Source organism: Lissotriton vulgaris, unplaced genomic scaffold, assembly GCF_964263255.1.
Source record: "Lissotriton vulgaris unplaced genomic scaffold, aLisVul1.2 SCAFFOLD_1237, whole genome shotgun sequence".
NCBI classification, from domain to species: Eukaryota; Metazoa; Chordata; class Amphibia; order Caudata; family Salamandridae; genus Lissotriton; species Lissotriton vulgaris.
The window spans coordinates 208,994-233,072 of NW_028255036.1; the positions used below are offsets into that span (position 1 = coordinate 208,994).

A 24,079-nucleotide genomic window follows, 5' to 3' on the forward strand; every position below is an offset into this window, starting at 1 on the left:
TTCACGTGACTGGCATTCAGCAGTCAGAATGCGTTGGGAAAAGTAGTCCTTCTTAGCTGCTAGAATGGCTTTTTTATATTCTGCTAGCAGGGTGGTATAATAACTTTTGCTAGTAGGACAGTATTTCAACCTCCACGCCCGTTCAGCCTGACGAACAGTTAGCTTGAGTGTTTTAAGGGCAGGAGTGAACCACTTGTTAGCATGGTGGTGGTGATTTATAGTAATCTTTTTTAAAGGGGCCTTATTATCTCGGAGGGGGATTATCCAGTTGTCCAGAGTGGCCAGCTGTTGTTCAGGGGGAATGTCGTTAAAGTCTGGACAGGTGGCAGCTAAGGACTCACAAAAAGCAGGGGTATCCACACGATTCCAGCTACGAACCCACAGGGTCTTAGAGCCACTTGGGACATTTTGTGCGTGGAGATCCAAGGAAAAGGATAATTGGTGATGATCAGACCACGCGCAAGGGGCGATAGACAAGTTGGTAGTGGGAAGATTGAGAGTCCATATTTGGTCTAATATATGGCCCCGAACATGCGTTGGGGAGCGGACGTGCTGGACAAAGTTCAGGCTGAGTAATGAGGAGGTGAAGTCCTTGGATGTAAGGTCTTCTGAGGGGTCATTGGGCCAGAAATTAAAATCTCCGAGCACGATAACAGAAGCATTGTTGACTACAAGCGGGGCTAATAATTCCAAAAAAGCAGGAATGAACTGGGAGGGGGTATGTGGGGGTCGATATACCAGCACGCAGGTCACAGGGGACTTAGGTACAGTGGAGCGTGCGATCAGGCAGTCCGTTACAGATAGGGAGGGAGATGCTAGTGTTTGAAACCTAAGGTCATTGCGAAAAATTAAGGCAACCCCACCGCCGGTTTTACCCTCTGGTCGGTCAGCTCGTAAGATGGAATACGAGGGGGGAAGTGCCGCCAGGACACTCGGTTGGGAGTCAAGACGATACCATGTCTCAGTTAGGCATAATATGTCGGGGGTGTCCGTATCAAGGAGGTTGAAAATCTCCTGCTGGTGTGCGACTGCTGACCTAGTATTTAGCAGGGTGACGGAGGTGCCTGGGTGCGTAGGACTGCTAGGGAATGGGGGTGAGGGGTTGGATACCTCTGATGTCGGGGAGGTGCGAGCAATACCAAGGGCCGAAATGTGAGAGGCGGTATCAGTGTCAATGGGGTAGATTTTACACAAGGATGAGAGGTACCTAGATGAATATCCAATGGATGGGCGGGCACAGTGGCAGGGCCCGGGTCCCGTGCGGTCACGGACGGGCACAGACGGGCTTTCCTTTGGCGCGCCTTCGGCGCGCCGCCGGCGCGCCCGCTGCGCCCGTCCGCTGCGCTCCCTATGCTGATAAAAAGGTGTGGTGTATATGCAGCGGCCGCCACCAGGAATAGGGTTGGAAAGAAGCGGGCCCCAAATTTAACAACAAAGAGAAAAGGGAAGAAACCAGAGGGGGAGGCACAGTCAGGCCTAAATGCATCAGCTCCGATCTACGTACCAATTAGACCTTTGCAATCGGAGTTTAAAACAACAAAGACCCCGATAGAACTAAGGAAAAATTGGAGAAGTAAGGAGATAAAGGAGAAACCCATAACATCTCATACTGTAAAGCAGAAAGTAAGGATAGACCTAGGACAACCCAAAAGTGTCCATAGAGCTGACAGCCCACAACCCCAGGCCCTATCAGGGGTGGAAAGCAAAGGTTTGCCGCCCGGGAGAACAAAGGGAAGACAGCAAAAATACGTAACTCTCAAGAAAGTATTAGAGATGGATAATAATAAATTGGTATACTTGGAGCAGATACAGGCAGGGAAAAGGGGAAAGATGGCTAGAAAAATGAACCCCCTAAATAGGGCACAGATTTTGACCGCCTTCGCCAAATGCAGAAGCCTGAGTGGGATCAGCTCAAATGACCTTAGGAAAATTGGTTTTGCAGAGAATAGAAACGGTAAGGTAATAACAAAAGTGTCACTCCACTCAGACCTGGTAAAAATGGCAATCCTGAAAGCTACTAGTGAGATAAACCAACTGGGAATAAGGGTAATTCCAGAGAGGGAAGTAAAAGCACCCATAGATGGTACCTTTCTAAAAAATCATGCATGTCTAGGGAGGAGACAAGTGAAACTATATAGAGATAATGAAGGAAACCGTAGCTGCATGAACATAGTAATAGATAACACAGGAAATGAAGCCTCATGGGACAACTGGTCTCTATATAGTAGTCATGTGGGAGACCCCAACGAGAGCTATACAGAGGAAGGGGCAGAAGAGGATGGCTTGAGCGAGGTAGAATAGGATGGGGGGTGCCGCAATGTCTTGGTCTCCTAACATGGAATATAAATGGTTTAGGCAATGAGCTAAAGCGAAAATATATAAAGGAAATAGTAAATAAAGTGGAAATTGCCTGCCTACAAGAGACCTGGACATGCGACGAAACCCCAATCATCGAGGGATATCTACAATTAAGTTGCCCGGCCACGAAAAAAAAGTTTGCCCGCCCTTCGGGGGGATTAATGACACTGGTTTCAACAAAAGTACTGAGAGAAGTAACACCGTTGAAAATGAAATGTAAATGGGTTCAGGCCTGTAGACTAGAACTGTTGACTGTGGAAACGAAATACAAAATGTTGACTTTGATGAATGTATACATGCAGTGGGATAATGGAGCAGAGTATGAGAGTGAGATGAGGTTGTTTAAAGAGGACATCGACATTTTACTAGAAAAATATGCAGCGGATATACTGATAATTATGGGGGATTTTAACCACAAACTAAACCCAAAGAAGGCTGATCTCTGGAATAAAGAACTGTTAGAGGTGTATGGAATAAATCACGCTAGTTTTCCAGTAGGGGAGATCTCGAAACAGGAATCGGATTTAGTAAATTTCCTAGGAGGTAGGGGTCTCCAATGTCTGAATGGTAGAATGAAGACAGACTGCCCAGCAGGGAAGACCTTTAAAATAGGCTTACAGAATTGCCCAATTGACTACAAGTTTATACAAGCCTGGAATTTCCCCCAAGTACGGGATTTTAAGATAGAACAAAAAGAAGTTAGTGATCATAATCTACTGTACCTAACAATATTTGGGGGAAGAAAGATGCCTAGAAACAAAGTGATCCCCAGGAGGTCGAGTACCCTAAACGTGTAACGACACGACTTACGGAGGAATATCAGGAAAAACTGAAGGCTATGCAAATTACAGTTGAAGCAGAAAATTTAGAGAATAAAAATTTGGAATGGTTCATAGAAAAGTTAGACGAAGTGGTCCAGTGTTTAAGAATATAATTAAAAAAGGATAAATATAATAGCTTAAAACCGCCCAGCCGAGTAAAATGGTTTTCTGTCGAGTGCCAATCTAAACAAGCATTTACAATGCAACGGTCTCGGTTTTGCAAAAGTTAGAGCTATTGGCATTGTAAATGACAAACTTTTTAATATATGTTGGTTTTTAAAACAAATAAATAAATGGCATTGTTATTTACAATGCCAATAGCTCAATCTCTCGCAAATGCGAGACCTATTGCATTTGCAATGCAATAGGTCGCGTATTTACGCGAGTTTGAGCTATTGACATTGCAAATAATGCCAAAACTAAAACTTAATAAAAAGGTCTCTCACACTACGGGAGGGAAGGTGAGAGAACGTAGAATATATAGACAGACAGGCAGAGAGCGAGAGAAAAAAGCTGAGATGGCTGTCTACTCTCCCCAGGGCAGAGAGTGGGTGTGGAAGTCGCACTGCTACATCCTGTGCTGCACTAGGAGCGTGTGAGGATACCGTGCACTCTGGCTGCCACCACCTGCCATGGACTTGTGCTGGAACTTTCCACCCCCGAGGCCGTGCTATAGGTATTCGGGAGGGAGGGATGCTCGCGCTGCTGGTCCAGAGCTGCACATCTTCACTGCTAATGGCGTTATGCTGCACCAGTCGCGTGGCGCTATGCTGCACCAGTCGCTATGCTGCCCCTGTCCAGTGGCGCTATGCTGGACCTGTCCCATGCCGCTATCTTGCACCTATCCAGTGGCGTTATGCAGCACCTGTCCCGTGGTGCTATGCTGCACCTGTCCCGTGGCGCTTTGCTGCACCTGTCCCGTGGCGCTATGCTGCACCTGTCCCGTGGCGGGGAGGCGCGTGCACTGCTCATCCATACGTGGCACCTGTTTTGTACTCTGCTGAATAGTGCAACATGTTTTCGCTGTAGGAAGACAATAATCAGTGCCATTGTTAAAGCCTGTGTTTAGGCTGACTCGGAGAACCCTGCTAGTTCATGAAAACAAGCAATGTCGTGTTCTTGTCTGATGAGCTCCAGCAGAGGGCGGTAGCTTCAGGAGTCTGCAGAAAATTGGAATTCAGAGCAGCAAGGAGGCACTTGTAACTGGCGTGGGGGACTGCATGAGTTGTTCATAAGTATGGACGATACATCTATCTCTTACGTATTTGTATTAGTTTTGTTGCAGTTTTATATAGCGCCAACTCGACCCGGAGGTATCAGAGCGCTTTACATGAGCACCAGTTGCGTTACAGACGGACACATTCATTATATTAGACATGGGGAGATTAAGTTGCATGACACACAGAAGACTTAAAACGTTTTTTTACAGATGTTACTATTGCTCAAAAGCCCTTACTTATTTTTTTTAAACATTTCTGTCCTTCCTGTATCAAGTTTTTTAGATCAATCCTCTCAAATTCCCTTAGCCAAGGCTGAAGTAAAGCCTGTCCAAGCGGAAAGAGAGAAACTAGTGGAATCAACACTGCACTAACCCCCTTGAGACCCGTCTTAAAAGTAAGATGCAGGCCCCCTCATGTCTCTATATATAAACAAGATGTATACTGAATATAAGTTACACATAAGCTGCATATATATTTAACATTCTTACATCCATGCTATAAATGATATATAAATAATCATATATATATATCTACACGCACACACAACTATAATATTTATCTGCATGCATTTACTGGCATCTACAAAAATCTAGACACAAATACACTGAAAACAATGGTGGTAAGAAAAAACGACCCACGTTTAGAAGCACGAAAACACACATTTATAATCCCAGAGGCCTGCTCCGCGATTTTAGGCTGCAGTCCTCTCTTGGCCAGTTAGTGACTGCTCCGGCGCATTGTTGAGAAACCGGCATGCCTTCTCGGAAGACTATTCGTCACAGCCCTTGCCGGACTCGTGTGTAATCTTGCCCTAGAGATTCAATTATAGCTAAATGAAGTGAGGGCCGTTAATATTGCGCTGCATGTTAAGCAACTAGGCTGGATTTCACCGTATGCACGCACCGTCATTAAAAAGGCACATGTTTTAATTATGAATAGTTAGGGCTGTGAGTGAAGCCAGTCCTGCCGGTGCTTGCGCTTTGATATATGGCTGGTGGCATTCCCAGTACTGGCGGCACTTTCATGTGGAAAGAGTGTCGTTTAGGACTAGACTGAATAAGAAACACTTTGGTTATTAAGAGTGCGAGTTGCTTGTGTCATAACTTGCAGAGACAGAGCAGGACAAAGCACTGTTTTCGAATACGTGAGTATCAATAAACAATGCTGAGTTTGAGTTATCATTTGGTGGCTTTTGGAAACGCACTGTTTCCCTTGTGTTTGTGTGGGCGTGTGTTGGGCGAGGGGGTGATAACTGTTCTGTTTGTTGACCTGCATCTACAAATGCTCTTCTCATGGCGCTAAGATCGCGCAAGGGCTTGTATTAACTGTCCTCCTACGCTTCCTGGGGGAGACTGGAAAGGACAGAATCAACCGGGACAACGGCTCGGCTTCAGCTGGCGAAAGGACGAGCTGGCATCTGTACGTGGGATTTGCAACTAAGACAGCCAAAGGGGGTAACCTGCATAATTTGCATAACACAACAATCTTATTTTTAAAAGACACGCTTTTACACTATTTTATCTAAAGACGAACGGAAGGTTTATATCACTACGGCCCGCAGGAAAGATTCCGCACATTTGGAACAATTAATGACACAATTAATGGCAGCCTCCCCCTACCAGCCCCAGCCCCAGCCCCACAAACCTGGCGTACGCCCTTTTGATTTCACGGCTGCAGGCGCCTTTCTTTTTACAACAACTTGATTCGTGTAGTGTCCCGGAAATACGTGCTGCCAAGCTCATGCATACGTCACGCTCCCAAGCTTGCCTTAACCAATTAGTAAGCTTATTAATTTACGGAGGCAAAACTTCGAGAGGAGGGCCAGCAATTGCCACCCCCGCACTGTACGCCAACACTGCCCATTCCCATTATTGTGAATGAACATTTACTGACCGCGCCCTGGGCCATTTCATAATCGCCCCATTGTAAATCCATGCACTGCAGCTGTATGCAGACACTCCCACAAAGGTGATGTTCCCGCCTCCTCGCCCGGCCCAGGGCCGCCTAGCTAGCACATGTGCAGCCTGCAGGAAGACTTTGCGCACCAAAACATATTTTACATACATCGTTTCTCGGGGGAGCACCAAACAGCGAGCACTTCTTTCAAAGCTGCTCAATGGTGTTAATTTCCTCCGCTCCTTAACACCAGCCTCCACTGCACCTCGTGGTCAGGTACCATCACAGTTTACAACAAAAGGCCCTTAATAACGCCGTAGACTGTCTAACGTTACTTGCGGTGTTTTTTTCCGCCCTATCCTTTTCCCCTATGGGTGCAAGTTCTCTCGTGGCCTTCTCCGCCCTTGGGCCTTATCCCACAGCCGCCATCTTACCTCGCCACTTGCAGATCGCCAGTAACAGACGCAGCTGAAACGGTGCTCTGCCTACCATGTTCCTCGGCTCGTCAGTCTAGGACCCGCCCAGCTTTGCGCTAATTGGCAACAGAAGAAAATATTAAGCTTCAATTGGTGAGTTGGTATTTGGTGGTAGCTGTCTGTCACTCTCTTTCTCGATTTTAATTCGCTTCAAGACTAAAATAAACGCATTACAGGCATAACAAAAATAACAATGATAGTAGTATTGGAAAAGTAAACGGATTTCTCTTGGAAAACACAATTTGGAGCCAAGCAGCTCCTCAAAGACAGGACAGCGCGGGACGCTGGGGTCTTCAGAGGGGACCGGGAGCGGCAACACTACGTCCATCCCGACAACAGAGATGTTAGCAATCACGAAAAACATCCCTGTGTGTAAAAAAAAAAGTAAACGCCCACAATGACCCACCTCCGAAAGACGGAAAAAAGGGGCGGGACTTAAAAAAGATACAGAAACGCCCCCGAATCGCGTCTAGGCGGGCCCTGAACTGAGTGACGCTCCTCTCCTCCAATGGCTGGCCAGCATTTACGAGGCCAGCCAATAGAGAAGAGGGGCGTGTTCAGGCCCCCATAATACTAACAAAAGATTTCGGCTCCGCCCACCCACTGCTTACGCAGTGGGACGGTAGCCGAAACCTAAAAAGGGAGATACGGGCAGTACAAAGAAGGCAAAAAAAGAACTTCACCCATGAGAGACAGGAACACATAAACAAGTTAAAAAGAGAATTTTAAAAAATGGTAAATGACGCAAAAAGGTCATATAAAGAGAACTGTTGGGCAAACCTGTTAGAAGCAATTGAAGAAAAAAATTTAAGACATTTTTGGAAAATGGTAAAGGCAGCAGTTGGCCCAACAGACGGAGAAATAAAATGTGTAGTTAGTGAGGCAGCATGGGAGGAGTATAAAAGGGAATTGTATGGGGTACGAGCTCCTTGAGATCACGTAGAGATCCAAAAATGGCAGGAAATATCAGAAGATCTCAAATCTAAGTTTAATGAAAAGCAAGTAGAGCATACAATAAGAGAACTGAAGCTAACTCTTGCGGCAGGACCCGACAACCTTCCTGCAATAATACTGAAGTCTGAAGTAAAGTGGTGGGCAAGATTCTTTGCACAGATGTTCCATATAATACTAACAGAAGGCATAATGCCACCTAATTGGAAGGGCGCAATAATCAGGCCAATCCATAAGAAAGGGAGTATGGAGGTACCTCAAAACTACAGACTGATTAACCTCCTAGACATAGGAGAGAAAGTTTTTTCAAAAATTGTATTGAACCAACTTAACGCATGGGTAAAGGAGTTTCAAATTGTACCCATAGAAAAGGGAGGATTTAGGGAGGGGCACTCCACGATAGATCATGGATTTGCATTGTGGGCAATGGCAAAGAAGTCAACGGAACAAAATGGCAAGTTATGCTGTTGTTTCGTTGACTTCCGAGCTGCCTTCGATTCAGTAGACCGGGTCTGCCTATGGGAAACTTTAATGAAGGTAAACATTCCCAAAGATCTTCTGACTATAATAAAGGAATTACACCGAGGAAATTGGGCGCAAGTCATCAGGAAAACCGTGGGATCACTGACGCAAAAAATACCCATTGCCAACGGCTTAAGACAGGGTTGCGTTCTTGCCCCACAGCTATTCTCCATATTCCTGTCAGATCTCCCGGCCTATTTAGAGGTTGAGGGTAGTGCAAGCCCCAGAATGGATGGAAACAAGGTGCCCTGCTTACTCTACGCAGACGATCTGGTAATAGTAGACCAGACCGAGAGAGGCCTCCAAAGAAAGCTGAACGCTTTCAATGCATATTGTGCTAGCAAATTTTTAACAGTTAACTTAGAGAAAACAAAAATCCTATGCTTTGGTAAAAAGGCAAGCAGGTTTAATTGGTATCTCGGTGAGCTTAAGCTAGAGACGGTCAAAGAATATCGCTACCTAGGCATATGGTTTGATAAGACACTAAACTGGTGTACTCATCTGGAATCACAAAAAGCAAAAGCGCACACTTCAATATGTGGCCTAAAAATGTTTAATAGGGACTATGGAGATATGTCACACCGACCAATGCTAAGAGCTTTTGAGGCAATGATCCCCCCCAAGTCCTGTACGGAGCTGAAATCCTTTATTTGAGCGGTAAGGGAGCCTGGGACTTGGTGGAAGGGAAAAGCCTAAAAAGCCTTCTATCTCTCCCTCAATCATGGATGGTCCAAGCTATAAGAACAGAAATAGGCACAAAGTCTTGGGAGATACAAACACAAATGGCAATAATTAGACTTTGGAAACGATTTGAAGATACAGATGGGCAAAAAGTGGCACAATGGTGCAGGAAAGAAATTCAAAATAGTGATCTAAAATGGGCAAAAGCATGTAGGGAAAGATTGATGCAGGTTTGTAAAAGGCTAAAGGTAGAGGTGAATCAGGAAACGCATCAATTAGCTTGTACTAAGAGTAGGCTGAAATCTAATGGCAAGGAAGTATCCAGAAAGATTGATATGGGATACCTAGTGAAGAAAAAATCAGTAGCTCACAAGATGAACGCTTGGTCAAACGATAATTGGTTCACCTATCTAGACATCCTACCTAACCGCGGCTATAGGCAGGAGATATTAAGGTTGCGGATTGGGATCAACCCATGGCTAACAAATAAAGACCTGAAAGCAAAAATGTTAGACCAGAAAGGGTGCTGTAGGTGTAATTTGGGATGTAAAGGAGACCTGGTACATATCCTACTTGATTGTTTGACATTACTGGAACAGCGGAAACTGTGGCTGCGTCCTGTGTTCTTAAAACACGATATAAGAACAAGGGCGCAGGCGGCCAACCTATTAACTGAAATCCCCACTATTGACATTGCAATTGCCCTTGGAAAATATATAAAGGTGGCACTGAGTGTATTAAGAAACCAGGAATAATCTGTAGGACTGTATGAATCTTAAATCAATAAAAAATACTTGAACTAAAGGAAATGAATGTGTTTAATGTGATAATAAGCTTTATTTTAAACGTAATTTTTTTGGTGTTGGTAAACGTATAAGGGCGTGCAAGAGTCTTAATCGATATTGGAATATTTTGTACAATGTTTTATTGCTTTTTATGTGAATATTTTAAAATTGTGATACTGCCTCTTGCACTTGTTTAAAGATTATGATCTTAATAAACATATCTTTGACTGACTGACTGACACTGCCTCCCCTCTTGTGTGGGAAACTCTAGTTTATCCTGGCAGTCAAAGTACATAAAGTGCTTAGAAATCTGGTTCAACCGTAGCCTCACCATTGGGTTATCGTATAATGAACAAACAAATAATGGATACAATTACAGAATTATTAATCACATTGTATCCTAAATGCATCTCATAGTGGAGTAGAATAGAATCCTTGAAAATGATGGTCACTTCATTAGTAAACTTCCTGTCAAGTATGCTTCCTCTTCGACTTTCCCATTCCCTCTTCTCCACTTTAGATAAAATCACTTAAGGATTTCTTTGGTACAACAAGAAACCTTGAATGGCTTATAAGAAACTTAGACAGGACTTTTGTGAAGGTGGTTGAAAATGTCCTAACTGGTCTAATCACCAAACAGACATTTTGGCAGCTCAAGATGCCGTTAGCCCTCGAATTCCCTGACCTGTCCATCATGGTTGATTAGTGAACAACATGTATGTTATTCTCACACTATGGTAGCTTCTCTTTTTATAAAGAGCCCTCATTGAATTAAATTGCATTACCCCCGTGAAAATTCAGTATTTCTGTTTTGTCTAGTTGCATTGTTTAGTTGTTTACTATTTTTATACTTCTGTCGTCAGCTAACCTATTGATCTATTGAACAGGTCTTCTTATATAGACCATATCTATAGTATATACACCTTTGTCTGTTGCATGATGTATTGATAAAATAAATCAATTTGTTAGAACTGTCATTTTTAATGTTATGCTATTGTATTAAGTATATCTATCCAAAAAGAAAAACAGAATTCACTTTGTTTAAGTGAGTTTGTATAAAAAATTTGTTTGTTATAGATGTATGTTGTACATTGAGTCCTCTCCTATTATGTGGTAATAATGGTCTCGTATATTAAATTGATTAACAGTTGACTAGGTATTTGTTCTTGAACAATTGTATTTTCCCTGCCCTGGGAACAGATATTTGAAGCAAGGGGTCCTTATATTGCATAGGCTTCTCTTTTTTAATGAACATATCATCTCTAACCCACTCACGTCGGAGCATTCTAGATATGCTGAAAGTCTTACAAATTGTGGATAGAAGTCTCAATAGTAACTTCTCTAAATCTTGTGATTGTCTATGTAGCATAATAAAAAAATAAAAACAAAAACACCAAACTCCTCTATGATTGATACTATTTACGGGTCTAAAGGTATAAATTTGGTTAGCGATCTCTACTCTAAGGACCTATTGCATTTTACATCTCTTCAACAAGTGTTCTCCCTTTCCGATATGGACTTTTGCAAGTTCCTGAACATGAAAACAAAAATATCCAAATTGGGCCCTCCTCATCCACCTACTCTCACCATCTTCTGGTGCTGATAATGTTTCTTTGGGTCATCTTAATTAGAAGATTTACAAATGACTATGCTTGTCCATAAACATCTCTCACCTTCCGATTCAGTCTAAATGGATTACGTACTTCCAAATCTGAGATAAAGAATCCCCAACTCACAATAATGGAATAAAATATGTGCTCACTTCCTACAAAAGAAACATATACCCTCCTTAGCACAAACAAAACTCTTTGCATCACACTTCCTTTATTGGACCCATGACAAACTCTTTAAATTAGAGAGGAACCATCCAGCTGGAACTGTAATGATGGCTCCAGAGATTTAACACGCTCTTTACTTGCACTATGCTCACTCTATTTTGGGACAGGGTGTTTGAATACCTCTGTTCGCTATTTGGGTTTCAGATCAAATGTGAGTTCCATTTGATTGTAATGGTTTTCATAGATCCTCGCATACAATCCCAATCTCATGCACTCCGGTTAGATATCATATTCACAGCAGCTTGCAAATCCATTGTTTCCAATTGGAAAAACACTGCGTCTTCTTCCTTTAAATCATGAATGAACTGGATCACTCACATTAGAGGATACGGCAACATTGCCATACACCATTCTCCCTGAAAACCACAACATAGAAAATTATGGAACAGGCTTGACACCTACTTTGCTACGACTAAACCCCTTGAACACACATTCTACACTCACCCCCCCTTCTGGGGGGACTCTTTCCGTCTGCTTCGTCAGCAATCAAAAACGGTTTGATGCACATTGTCTTAGACAATACTGGTATACAAAACCTTTCTGCACCCTTTTGTACCTGAACCATTATGTAAAGCATTATGTGTATTAATCACACACCCCCACTCAGGGGTGTTCTTCTGGCTCTATCATCTGTTCTATTACAGTCATCAGGCTCTTACACCTTGCTACAGTTCTCCTCGACTGTTGCACCAAAATAAATGTATGCTTTTATATAAATCTGTTTGTCTTTTTCTCCCCCCCCCCCCCCATTTATTGTGTTTTCTCTTTTTGAATAGTTTTCTCCTTTTGAACATCAATGCAGATTTCACAGTATATGTCTTTTTGTATTCCTATTTATTATTATTCTTTCATTATATCATGTTTTATCATGTTGTGTGTGCTTTTCTTATATGAATATTGCAATAAACTTGTTACAAATATAAAACAAAATTACATCTTTCAGATAAAAATATTGTCTGGTCCTGCAAACTGGATTGAGGCAATCCTAGACATATGTTCTTCAAATGAAAGAGGCTAACTCTTTATTGAGATGCTATTAGGATCCAGCTGTACACATTTGTAATTGTAATTATTGCCCTGGTTTTCCCTACAATATTCCTTGGCTCCTATGCAACCATGAACCCATTATCTTTGCCGGAACAGAACATGACCTGGATCTTTTAACTATTGCAAACAAGGTTATTCTCATTGACTAGAAAGCACTTAACCATGTTTCCTACCAGACTTGGTGGGCCTCGGTTACCTACCTTAGGAGTACCCACCACGGTCAAAACCAAATAGGAAGCAACCCAAAAATATCCCAAACATTGTAGAATTCACTTGACTCCTTTATTCATAATTCACTTCTCACATCTGATACCACTACATGAAATACTGTGTTGTGTCTCTTGTGTGTAAGGTTTGATCCACATGACTCTCTGTTTTTGGCTTCGCTTTGGCCACTCTGTTCTAATCCTTAACTCCTCTCTTTATGGAGTGATGCTTGTCCATATGTGCGTTTCCTGATGTGATTGTATTGTTATTTCCTTCTCTTTTATTTAGACATGGTGTATGATGATACATGGAGACGCTACTGATATCATTAATCCTTCATGGATATGTCATAAGATATGTTATGTAACATTATTATGCATTACTGGATTTAGGCATAACTGTGTTGCTTTACTTTGTGTGATTTTGTATGTTTTTTTACCCATACTTATCCTCAATACATTTTCTATACCACTTCCCGATTGCTTTCTTTTTACTGTCTGTATCCTCTCCTGTTAAAAATTCTCGAAAATGTATTCTGAAATCCCCCTAAAATTCAATATCTGCTTAACAAAAGTCATTAGATATTGATAAATTTAGTTTCTTCATTAAGGAAAACAACATTTTATGAAACCAACCTCAACCATTGTGGCACTGTTGAATTACACATATATAAATGTACATGGTTTGCGGTATGTGGATCAAGGTATCACCTGGGTAGAGGGGTCTGGATGATTCACATTGTAATGATACCATTACAAACTTGATTCACAAAAACATTTGTGCATTTAAACTAAATTTAGCTGCACAAATGAATTCATTTACAAGTACTAATGTGACATTCCCTTCAACAAAAGCACTGCTTTGAAGCAAACCAAGAGAAACACCCAGAAAAAGGGATATTATCAGAGGGCGGACTCTTCTGTCTTCAGAAGGTTTATGGCCTAGGATTCCGCAGGTTTCAAATTCTAGATCATCTTGCCATATGCACTTTGGAAAGAACTGATGCTCGGCCAGAAAGGTTTGATTAACTATTTCTATTTCCAATCTTTATTTCGGCCATTTGGCCATAAAAGATAAACAATACACATATACAATCACAAGTAAATCAGTACATAGAAGATAAAACATTGGAAATGCGTATGCTAAAAATGCTATAAAAACTATACATCTAGAATTTTAGGAGGGACCCAACACCTTTAAAATACGGTTACGCGTGTGCCAAACATTGGTAAGAAATTTTGTTAATGCGAAGACAGTTGGGCCAGAGACATCAGATTTTAAAATCCTATACATTGGTGCATATTCCCTGCAGCCCATATTCCTTATCAATGGGAGGAGCCAGTATTTTCTCGCTACCATATAGGCTGGGCAGAAGAAAGCCACGTGTAAGTCGGTTTCCTCCATGGCATCACAGGCCGGACACTGCTTTGTAGTGGGAGGCGATGACCAGGTACTTGTAAAGGACCGAAGGGGCAAAGTGTCGTATCTCCATTGGAGAAACAGCTTTCTAGCAAGTACGGGGGAAATAGGATCCAGTACCCTCTCAAACCTATAAAGGTCCTTGCTTTGCAAGAACACAGAGGATAGAGACCCTTCTGCCTGGGCAGCTTGGGCCCTAGCTAATTTCTGTTCATGGTATACATTAGCCAGGGACTTTTTGGAGATGATTAGTGCGGCATTCGCCGGCTCAGTCCATAAATCAGGGAGCCCTAGTTCCATACAAGTGGTTTGGATATTTTTGACCCAGGGAATACGGAGCGCTTTTGGGTGGTTCAATAATTCAACCAATTCCGCCCTGTATTCTGCAAGGTCATTACTGCTCCACAGCCTACGCCAGAAGGCTATGGGTCTGAGACTTATTTCATCAGCTAATGGTCGTAGACCCAAGTCAAGCCTCAGGGGGAGGAGCGGGGTGCTGGGCGGAAGTGCGGCTATCTGTCTTATAAACTTGTTTTCCGTTAGTGACAGACTCCTGCAGGGTGTGTGTCCCCACAATTCCGCCCCATACATGATCGCTCCCCTAGCCTGGGCCTTGTATATCTGGATTAGCGTCCCCAACGGGCGGTATGAGGAGCCGGTCATCATCCGGGCGATACCCCCAGTAGTTTGTGTAAGTTTGAGGTTCGCCCTACTCTGGTGGGATCCCCAAGACATGGTTTCGTTAAGAGTCACACCAAGGTATTCAAAGGTGGCTACTCTCTCGAGCCGTACAGGTCCCAATTGCGGATTCGGCCGCAATTTTTGGCTCGGGTTCAAAACCATGAATTTGGTTTTTGCCGCATTAATTTCTAGCCCCCTGTCAGTACAGAAGGCTACAAATGAATCAAGGATCCTCTGTATCCCCATAGGGGTTTTGGATAGCAGCAGGGTGTCGTCCGCAAACATGATTGCGGGCACCCTGCTGCCATTCAATTTGGGGGCGTCAGTATAGTCGGTGGCATTCAGGTGGGCGATTACCCCGTTGACGAAGAGGCAAAACAGGGTTGGTGCCAACACACAACCCTGTCTTACCCCTCGGTCAACGGGGAATCTATCGGTCAGTTCCCCCGACCTCCCACACCTCACTCGGGCGTAATCATTATGATGCAGCCTCTGTAAGATTAATAGGATGTCCGGGGGAACGCCCATCTCTGCCAGGACGCTCCAGAGTTTCCCCCTGGGCACCAGATCGAAGGCGGCCCGTAAGTCCACAAAAATTGTGTACAGGCTACCGCCCTCGAATATTGCTGCCCTCCAATAGATAAGGTTCAATCTAAAAACCTGGTCCACTGTAGATATTCCCTTCCTGAATCCCGCCTGGTAGGGACTAAGTGCGCCCACCTCTTCCATCCAATCCTGGAGCCGATTCAGCAAAACCCTGCCAAACAGTTTCTGTGCTACGTCAATTAAACTGATGGGTCTGTAGTTGGCTGGGAGGAGAGGCGAGCCCTTTTTGAAGATAGGGACCACCTCTGCCCCCAGCCAAGTACTAGGGATTTCCATGCCGCTAAGAACTCCGTTGAAAAGGGCGGTAAGGTAGGGCGCCCAAACAATGGGCTCCTGTTTAAACATGTCCCCAGGTAAGCCATCCAGTCCCGGCGCCTTTCCAGAGGCAAGACCTGAAATGGCAGCAGTGACCTCGCCCAGCGTTATTGGCTCCCCTTCATAACCTGGCCAACCCACCTCGGTGACAGCAGGAGATTCTCCCGGCTCAGAACTGTATAGAGACTGGAAGTGTGACTGCCACACCTCAGGAGCAATGTTGGGCTCTAATGCCGATTGGAGATTCCCCGACCCCCCGCTCACTATCCTCCAAAACAAACGATGGTTTTGGATCGCTAGGGCCTTGGTAAGTTCTTCCCACTGATTTTCCTCCCATTCGGTCTTGGCGTGGGCAACGAGTTTCTTGTAAGCCCGCCTGCTTTGTCTTAGGCTGTCCCCCCCCTAGGCCCTCCTTAATAAGTCTGAGGAGTTCTGCTTTTGCCCTTCTGCATGCTGGGTTATACCATGATGTTTTGCCTTGCCGCCCTTCTCTTGGCTTTCGTGAGCTACAAGAGAGATGAGGGGCCGCAGCTTTTATAAGGTCCTCATGAGCCTTGTACAATATGGCCTGTGAATCTTTGTTGTTTGCCTCGGTATCCAAGCTCCCCACAGTTTCCAAGATGGGAGTTATCCCATCATAGAGCATGGGGAGTTTGTTCCTGCTTGTTACCAAGTGCTCCCACCTGATTCTTCTCCTGCTATTTTCCAGGAGAAGCGCAGTTTTGATCCCTTCCGCATTGGTTGCGGGAGCTTGGGGACCAGGGTGGACAAGGTCAAGCTCGAGTGCATTGTGGTCACTATCGGTCCTTTCCGTTACCCTAAAGTCCTGGATTGTCGGCCACTTCACTATTTGGGCCAAGACATAATCCAGGCGAGACTCTCTTCCCAGCCTGTTATAGGTGGTTTTGCTGGGTATGTCAGATTTCATTCACCCGTTACAGGCTCTGATTCCGAACTTTAGGGTGAGGGCTGTGATTTGTAGTGCTAGTGGGGTCCAAGCCTTCGGGGGGGGGAGCTTCCACTAGGGGCACTGCCCATCTGGCCTCTTCTTCCGTTGGGAACCCCTCCAAAAGACCAGGGAGTGGCTCAAAATGAGAATTAAAATCCCCTCCCACCACATAGAATGCATCACTCGGTAGCTCAGATATATAGTTTGTGAGTTCATCTATGGTCGGTGATTCCTTTGCAATTCCCACTGGCCTAGAATAGATGTTAATTAACACGAGTTTAGCTTGGTTAGGCCAGGATAATGAAACCACAAGGATGTCTTCGGAGTTAGCCGACAGCCGTGTTGCCACGCAGCCCAGATGAGATGCAACCCAAGTCGTAAGCCCCCCTGACGGACGGCCTCTGCCTTCCCACCTAGCTGGGATGAAAAATGACATGTAGCCTTGGTGACCATAATCCTCTCTGGCCCAGGTTTCCTGGAACATACATACGTCACCAGTCTCGATATAATTTGCCCAATCAGGGTCACCCAGTTTGTTGGCCAGTCCAGTAACATTCCAGCAAATTAGCCTCAAGTGTTCAGGGGTGTCAGTTGTCGTGCCAGTAGGATTGAAGGGGATAGTTTCAGACACTGTTTCGATCAGAAGTTCTGGCGCATTACCAACAGTGGAGGCAGATGGCTCAGGGAGTCTACAAGAGCCATTATCCACAAGCACTGGCTCATTCAGTATTCCAGGAACATTGCCAATACTGCGGGCGGATGGATCAGGAAGTCTGCTGGAGCCATTATCCGGAGTAAATGGATCATTCAGTAGTCCAGGAATTTCACCAACAATCGGGGAAGATGGCTCAAGAAATCTGCAGGGGCCGTTATCCAGAATCGCTGGGTTGTGAGCGGAAAGTCAGTCAACCCCATCCAAACCGTTCAAGCAATTAAAACGGTTGAAGTGGCAATAGGGTGTGTCAGGCACTTGAAAATTTGGGCGTTGTGCATAATCCTTGTGTCTGCGTCTGCGTTCCACCCTTATCCATTCATCATGCGGTGGAGCATAGTGCATGCGAGTAGGAGGGAAGAAGAAGGATACTGGAAGGGTCTGAATAGTGGAATCCAGTGAACGATTTACTCCTTCACAGATATGCAGAACGGTGCCCGGATCTTTGAAAGTTACCAAAATACAGTCTCCTATTATTGTTTTTCTGGTCTTCCCTAACCAAGGGACCCTTCTAACCATAATATTCTCATTATTAAAATGTGATGGGAGGGGTCGGTTCCAATTTAGCCATTTAATGACCTTTTTCTTTAGGGATTGGTAATCTTCATTTTCTCCTGTTCTTAGATGGGGGGCACCTGCTAACACCACCGTTTGACTGTTAGCTTCTGGCGGCAAATCTGGTCTCCGTGGTCTTGGGGCTGGCCGGCCCGGAGAGAAAGGGAGAGTGCTGCCAGCTTCGGGGACGCCACCATTGGTCCCTGTTTGGGAGCTTTGGGGGGCAGAGTCTATTGATTGTGGAGGCCTATTGGTTGGGTTATTGCGCGGTGCCTGGACTGGAATAGCCATTAGTGGCTGCAGGGGGGGAGCAGTAGGAGCACCCTGAGGGGGGACTTTATTGGCACCCTGTGAGGCTCCTATTTTAGGAGGGTTTCCTACGGGGAGATGAGGTCCCACATTTTTGGATTGCTCACTAACTAGGGTGTTCAAGGTAGTAAGAGATGTCTCTAGTATAGTGAGCCTAATCTCAACTTTTTTCAGGCTATCGCTAATGGGCTGCAAAAGGGAACGGAGTAAGAATTCTATACTCCCTATAGATGTGAGAGGGGGGTTTATGTTAGATGTGTTGGCCACTGGATCGCTGGTAGTAACAGCTACGTTGGGAGTTAGATCTTTAGAAGGGACAGCGATAGGCGCAGTCTCATTATCCTTCCCAGATTGGAGTGCGTTTTTATATTTTTTGCCAAAATCTAGATGGGATAGTTTGGTTTTCCCCCGCCCCCCATTGCTAGGTGGAGGCCTATGCAACTCCACCACAACACTTTGTTTTGACTTGCTATTCTTATTTATGTTCGAAGGGGGAGTTTGGGTAACCAAGTTAACTGGGGTATCGGATGTCAGGGATGGAGTTGTGTCTATGATTTTTTCAGGCAACATACCAGAGGTGCTTGGGATTTCCCGAAGTAAAAGGGGGAAATCCTCAAGAGTCGGTATATTTAAGCTATTGGGGGGGGTACCCTCCTCTTGAGAGTTAGGATACGGGATAATTTCTGTCAGAGGTCTACTCTTCATTGATTCAATGGAGCGCCGACGCTCCGCCCTACGTCTCTCCAGGGAGTTTACTTTGCCCCCATCTCCTTTGGCAGATTTAAAGTAATTGTCCAGCGTCCCTGTGTTGCTGCCCCCCTCCCTTGATGGAGTTTCACGTGGTGCCGGTGAGGGCATCGCCTTAGTCAAAATCAGAGATCCACCAAGGTTGGAAGAAAAAAGTAAGGGGTATGGCCCAGCCCGGCCTCCTTTGGCCCCTGACGGCCACAGACGGTCCCGCCCTTGTCCCGGGCTTCTCCCGGGACGCTCCCGCGCGCTCCCGCGCAGCGGTGATGGATACGTCAATTTATGTAACTGTAGAGGAAGGGGAGGAGCAGACAGGGAGAGCGGCCCAGGTGTTCAGGGCTGGGGCTGGCAAGCGCTCCTGGGAACGGTAGTCCAGTTCCTGCGCCTGCACTCGCTGGCAGCCCCGCCTGTCACTCGCCTTCACTCACTCGGCCGAAGTGGCTGTCAATCGGTATCCGTGAGAAGTGCGTCCCAAGGAAGATCTCCAGTGCCGGTGTTTTCAAGCACAGGGGAAGGGGAGGAGCAGACAGGGAGAGCGGCCCAGGTGTTCAGGGTTGGGGCTGGCAAGCGCTCCTGGGAACGGTAGTCCAGTTCCTGCGCCTGCACTCGCTCACAGCCCCGCCTGTCACTCGCCTTCACTCACTCGGCGTCGCGGTGCTCTGAAGTCCTGATGAGACCCCACACGAAGCGGGACCCGCGCAGCGGGTTCCGCGAGAGGTAGGCTCCGAAGTGGCTGTCAATCGGTATCCGTGAGAAGTGCGTCCCAAGGAAGATCTCCAGTGCCGGTGTTTTCAAGCACAGGGGAAGGGGAGGAGCAGACAGGGAGAGCGGCCCAGGTGTTCAGGGTTGGGGCTGGCAAGCGCTCCTGGGAACGGTAGTCCAGTTCCTGCGCCTGCACTCGCTGGCAGCCCCGGCTGTCACTCGCCTTCACTCACTCGGCGTCGCGGTGCTCTGAAGTCCTGATGAGACCCCACACGAAGCGGGACCCGCGCAGCGGGTTCCGCGAGAGGTAGGCTCCGAAGTGGCTGTCAATCGGTATCCGTGAGAAGTGCGTCCCAAGGAAGATCTCCAGTGCCGGTGTTTTCAAGCACAGGGGAAGGGGAGGAGCAGACAGGGAGAGCGGCCCAGGTGTTCAGGGTTGGGGCTGGCAAGCGCTCCTGGGAACGGTAGTCCAGTTCCTGCGCCTGCACTCGCTTGCAGCCCCGCCTGTCACTCGCCTTCACTCACTCGGCGTCGCGGTGCTTTGAAGTCCTGATGAGACCCCACACGAAGCGGGACCCGCGCAGAGGGTTCCGCGAGAGGTAGGCTCCGAAGTGGCTGTCAATCGGTATCCGTGAGAAGTGCGTTGATTAACTAGATCTGTTTTAAAAGAGAGGAAAGAATAAAACTTCAGTATGCTCCATGTAATCCAACTATCTCTGCCTCATTGATGTCATGGAGAGATTTCAAACCAGTTCAGTGTCTAGGAAAGCAGCACACAAACGAGTAGAACCAGAAAGACAGTGGCGACTCCTCCGCTATTGGGAAGTAGCGTCGTCCCACTGTTTCGAAGCAGTGCTAGAAAAGGAAACATAACATGTTAATAACTTTCAGTTGTTATCATGTTATGTTTCCTTTGCATGCAGGAGTGTGGGTGGGGCTGCTCTGCTCACAGAGCAGGGCAGGGGCGGAGTGGTTTGCCAACTCAAGTGTGCAATGACTGTTTGGTCGGCCCTCGCGAGCTGCCCAAAGCAGTCATGCGCACTTCCCTCTTTCCCTCTTCTCTATGTAGGCTGCATTACAGCCTGCATGGAGAATATGCCAACCCCTACAGCCCCTGGCTTAGTGCTGTGTCACAGCGCTCAGATCAATCACAATGCTACACTGCAGTGATGTGATTGACTTAGGGGAGGGAGCCTGGCTGCCTGCTTCCTGTTCCTGGAAGTGGACTCAGGAGAGCAGGAGCACAGTAGACACGGGACCCAGCCTCAAGGTAAGTTTTAAAAATAATTCTAAACCCCTCTCCACTGTGCGTCACCCCGCAACCCCCACCTTCGCGACACCACCTGCGTCCCCCGCAGCCTCCACACCCGCCCCACACCCGTGAGCAATGCCTTCCGCCCCTGCAGAAAGCAGAGTTCATTGCTCAGGTTTCTTGTGTTTTCAACTGTGAGAGACTACCATTGACCTGCCTAGTAGTACCTGTAAATTAAATTTCAATGAAGACCTGTGGACACCGGTATGCCTAATCTTTTTTTATTTCGAAAGTGCAAAGCCATTTGGGAACAATAATGCACCTTTGCAAAGGTCTTCTTAAAGTGAAATCAATCAAAAGAATATGTGTGCAAGTGAGGTCAATACACCACACCAGGCGTTCCAAAATTGACATCACATACCCTTTGAACTCAATGATGTCAGAGGAAGTCATGTCATATGACCCTTGGCCCTGAATGTCAGTAAGTGATGCCACATGATCTTGTTCCTGTATCACAATAATTGACATCCCCGAAGCATGATGTATATCTCAAAGAGAAATTGTATTAAGACAACAGAAAACATTAACACATAAAAGAGAGATTTGAAATAAAACAATAGCTGCCATGTCCACCTGTTTTCAAACAAATGGATCATACATTGAATATGAATTATCTTATTTCCTTGATATGCTGCTTATTACTGTTAATTATTTTTGTTTTGTGATCACTTATAAATTTCTCATTACGTATTTTTCTGGTTCATTACAGCACATTTCGTATTTATGAAGTTTGTGATGAATATCAGAAGGCCATACCTGTTGATATTTATTGGAGGAACATACCCAGTATTTACTGAAACGTGGATTTTGATGCAGTAAGCACCAACATTTGCATGTCATTCTAAAAAAAGGTATTGAATATTATTAACCCCATCCAATAAACTCCAACTCAGTGGATTCAGATTTTATCAGCTGTGATAAATGGAGCAGTGCAATTTAAGCTCGACCTTTACATGTCACAGAAGTGCAATATTTACGTGTACTTGATACCATATACTTTGCGTGCCTAACTATATGAAATGTACTACTCAAGTCCCTTCATTGTAGAAACCAGAGATTTACATGCGTTTGTATATTTTTAGTTTAACCATGAAGACAAGTAGGGGCATATTTACAAGGCCCTATCGCCATCACAACGTCACTTTCAGCGATGTTGTGATGGCGATAAGGGTTTCGCCTTATTTACAAGGCAGCGTTAAGCCACTTAACGTGGCTTAATGAAGCTTTGTAAATAAGACACCCTTTCACACTGTACTTAGCGTGAAAGGAGGGGGCAATGAGAGTTGCGGTGGGCATTCCATCGCAACACCCATTGATTTTGACACTGCCCCTATATACAAGGGTGGCGTAAATAGGAGGCAGCGCGAAAATTAAGAGCAGGGAAAACCTTGTCTTAAACAGCCAAAATGAGGAGAAAGGCTTTATTTCTCCTCGTATTTGCTGTTTTCATGTGTACTGCATTGAGCAGCACACAAAGAAACAGCAAATTGGCATTGATTGTTTATGTGCAGGAAGGTGACCCTTCCTGCACATAAACAATAAAAAAACATTTTTTTAAAAACATTTTGCATCTTCTGCATTAGGCATCACACATAAAAGTTACAAAATGTCATTTAAGGATTGTTTATGTGCAGGAAGGGAGACCTTCCTGCATATAAACAATCTTCCTCTCAACGCAGTCACCCATGCGCTAGCGCTAGGCTGCTAAGCTTAGTGCCAGCGCAGGGGGAAACATAGGGCTGCACCATATTGTTGTATATATTGCGCAGCCCTGCATTTCTGAAGTGGCGGAGTGCAGCATTAAGTCAGGAAGGCTAGAGCCGCACTCAGTCACTTCATTGTAAACATGCCCCGCAGTTTTCACATATATTTACACTTATGTTTCAAGTCACATTGCATTTATTTGAAAGTGCATTGCATATGTACCCATGAACTCATTTGTTTATGTTTAAATCAACCAAGATAGCTTTAATAACGACTTACTGAATATACGGAGTGTGTACTTTCTCAGATCCTTATCCGCTGTCTCTCCCTTCTTGTATATTTCCACGCTGTACTCTCCGCGGTCTTCCATTGTCAGGTTCCAGATATGTAAAGAGCCGTTTTCACCGTTTACAGTCACTCTTCCTAAGAACCGTTTCTCTCTCACCAGTGGGTTATTGGGTGGTGTTAATCGAGCTAAAGTACTGCCTTTGAAAAGCCATGCAATCTCTCCAATCTCGAACCGGTCTGGGATCTGAACAGGGAACCTCACTTCATTGCTCTCAGCAGCATCCAGTACCAGTGGTGGCTTTTCATCTCTCACCGAGGACTCTACCCCTTTAGAGGAGACAGAAAAGAATCTTTAGAACATACTCTAAGATCATGTCCGTCACCAATACTGAGCCATGCACTCTCTTAAAATACAAATACGCATTCTTAAAATAATATGTTGAAAACGTTAATTATAAATCACTCTAATCCAATTATTTGACTGGAGTGCCTTGCAAAGCGCCCAGAGACATCTTCCCCTTATCACAAAACAATAAATGAATGTGCCGCCCACAAAATAAATTCATTGAAAACAGAACTCTTTTATAGCAAAGTGTTATTGACGACCATGGTCAACTGGATCATTTTTATACTGCCAAATACCTTTGCAGTGCTCTGAAGAGTTGGAGGTAAGTTTTACTCCGTTGCTGATTGTTCTACATTAATCCAGTACTTGTTGGTTTTCATTGAAGATACTTTAGAAATAAAGGCAAATTCTATGCTTTAGGGACGTGTTACACATCAAGACAAGAGGCTTTTGCTGTGCATCATTTCTAGCAAGTTAAACGACAAACCAGCCACACAACACACACAAATACACTTCCCATAAGCTGCCATGAGTAAAGGAGACACAAGGGGGCATATTTACAAGCCCCTAACACTACCGGAGCGTCACTTTTTTGACGCTCTTGTGGTTCTCTATAAAAGCCCATATTTAGA

General features: G+C 45.1%; 1 protein-coding gene across 1 annotated transcript in view; it reads right to left on the bottom strand.

Moving 5' to 3' along the window:
- LOC147659338 (SLAM family member 9-like) overlaps positions 1-24,079 on the bottom strand; it is a gene marked incomplete at its 3' end in the record, with an annotated part of 359,657 nt that overhangs the window by 122,258 nt on the left and 213,320 nt on the right. Inside the window, exon 2 of the mRNA XM_086951833.1 lies at positions 23,093-23,428. Within this exon, the coding sequence (XP_086807959.1) occupies positions 23,093-23,428 (336 nt within the window). The remainder of the gene's footprint in view (positions 1-23,092; positions 23,429-24,079) is intronic.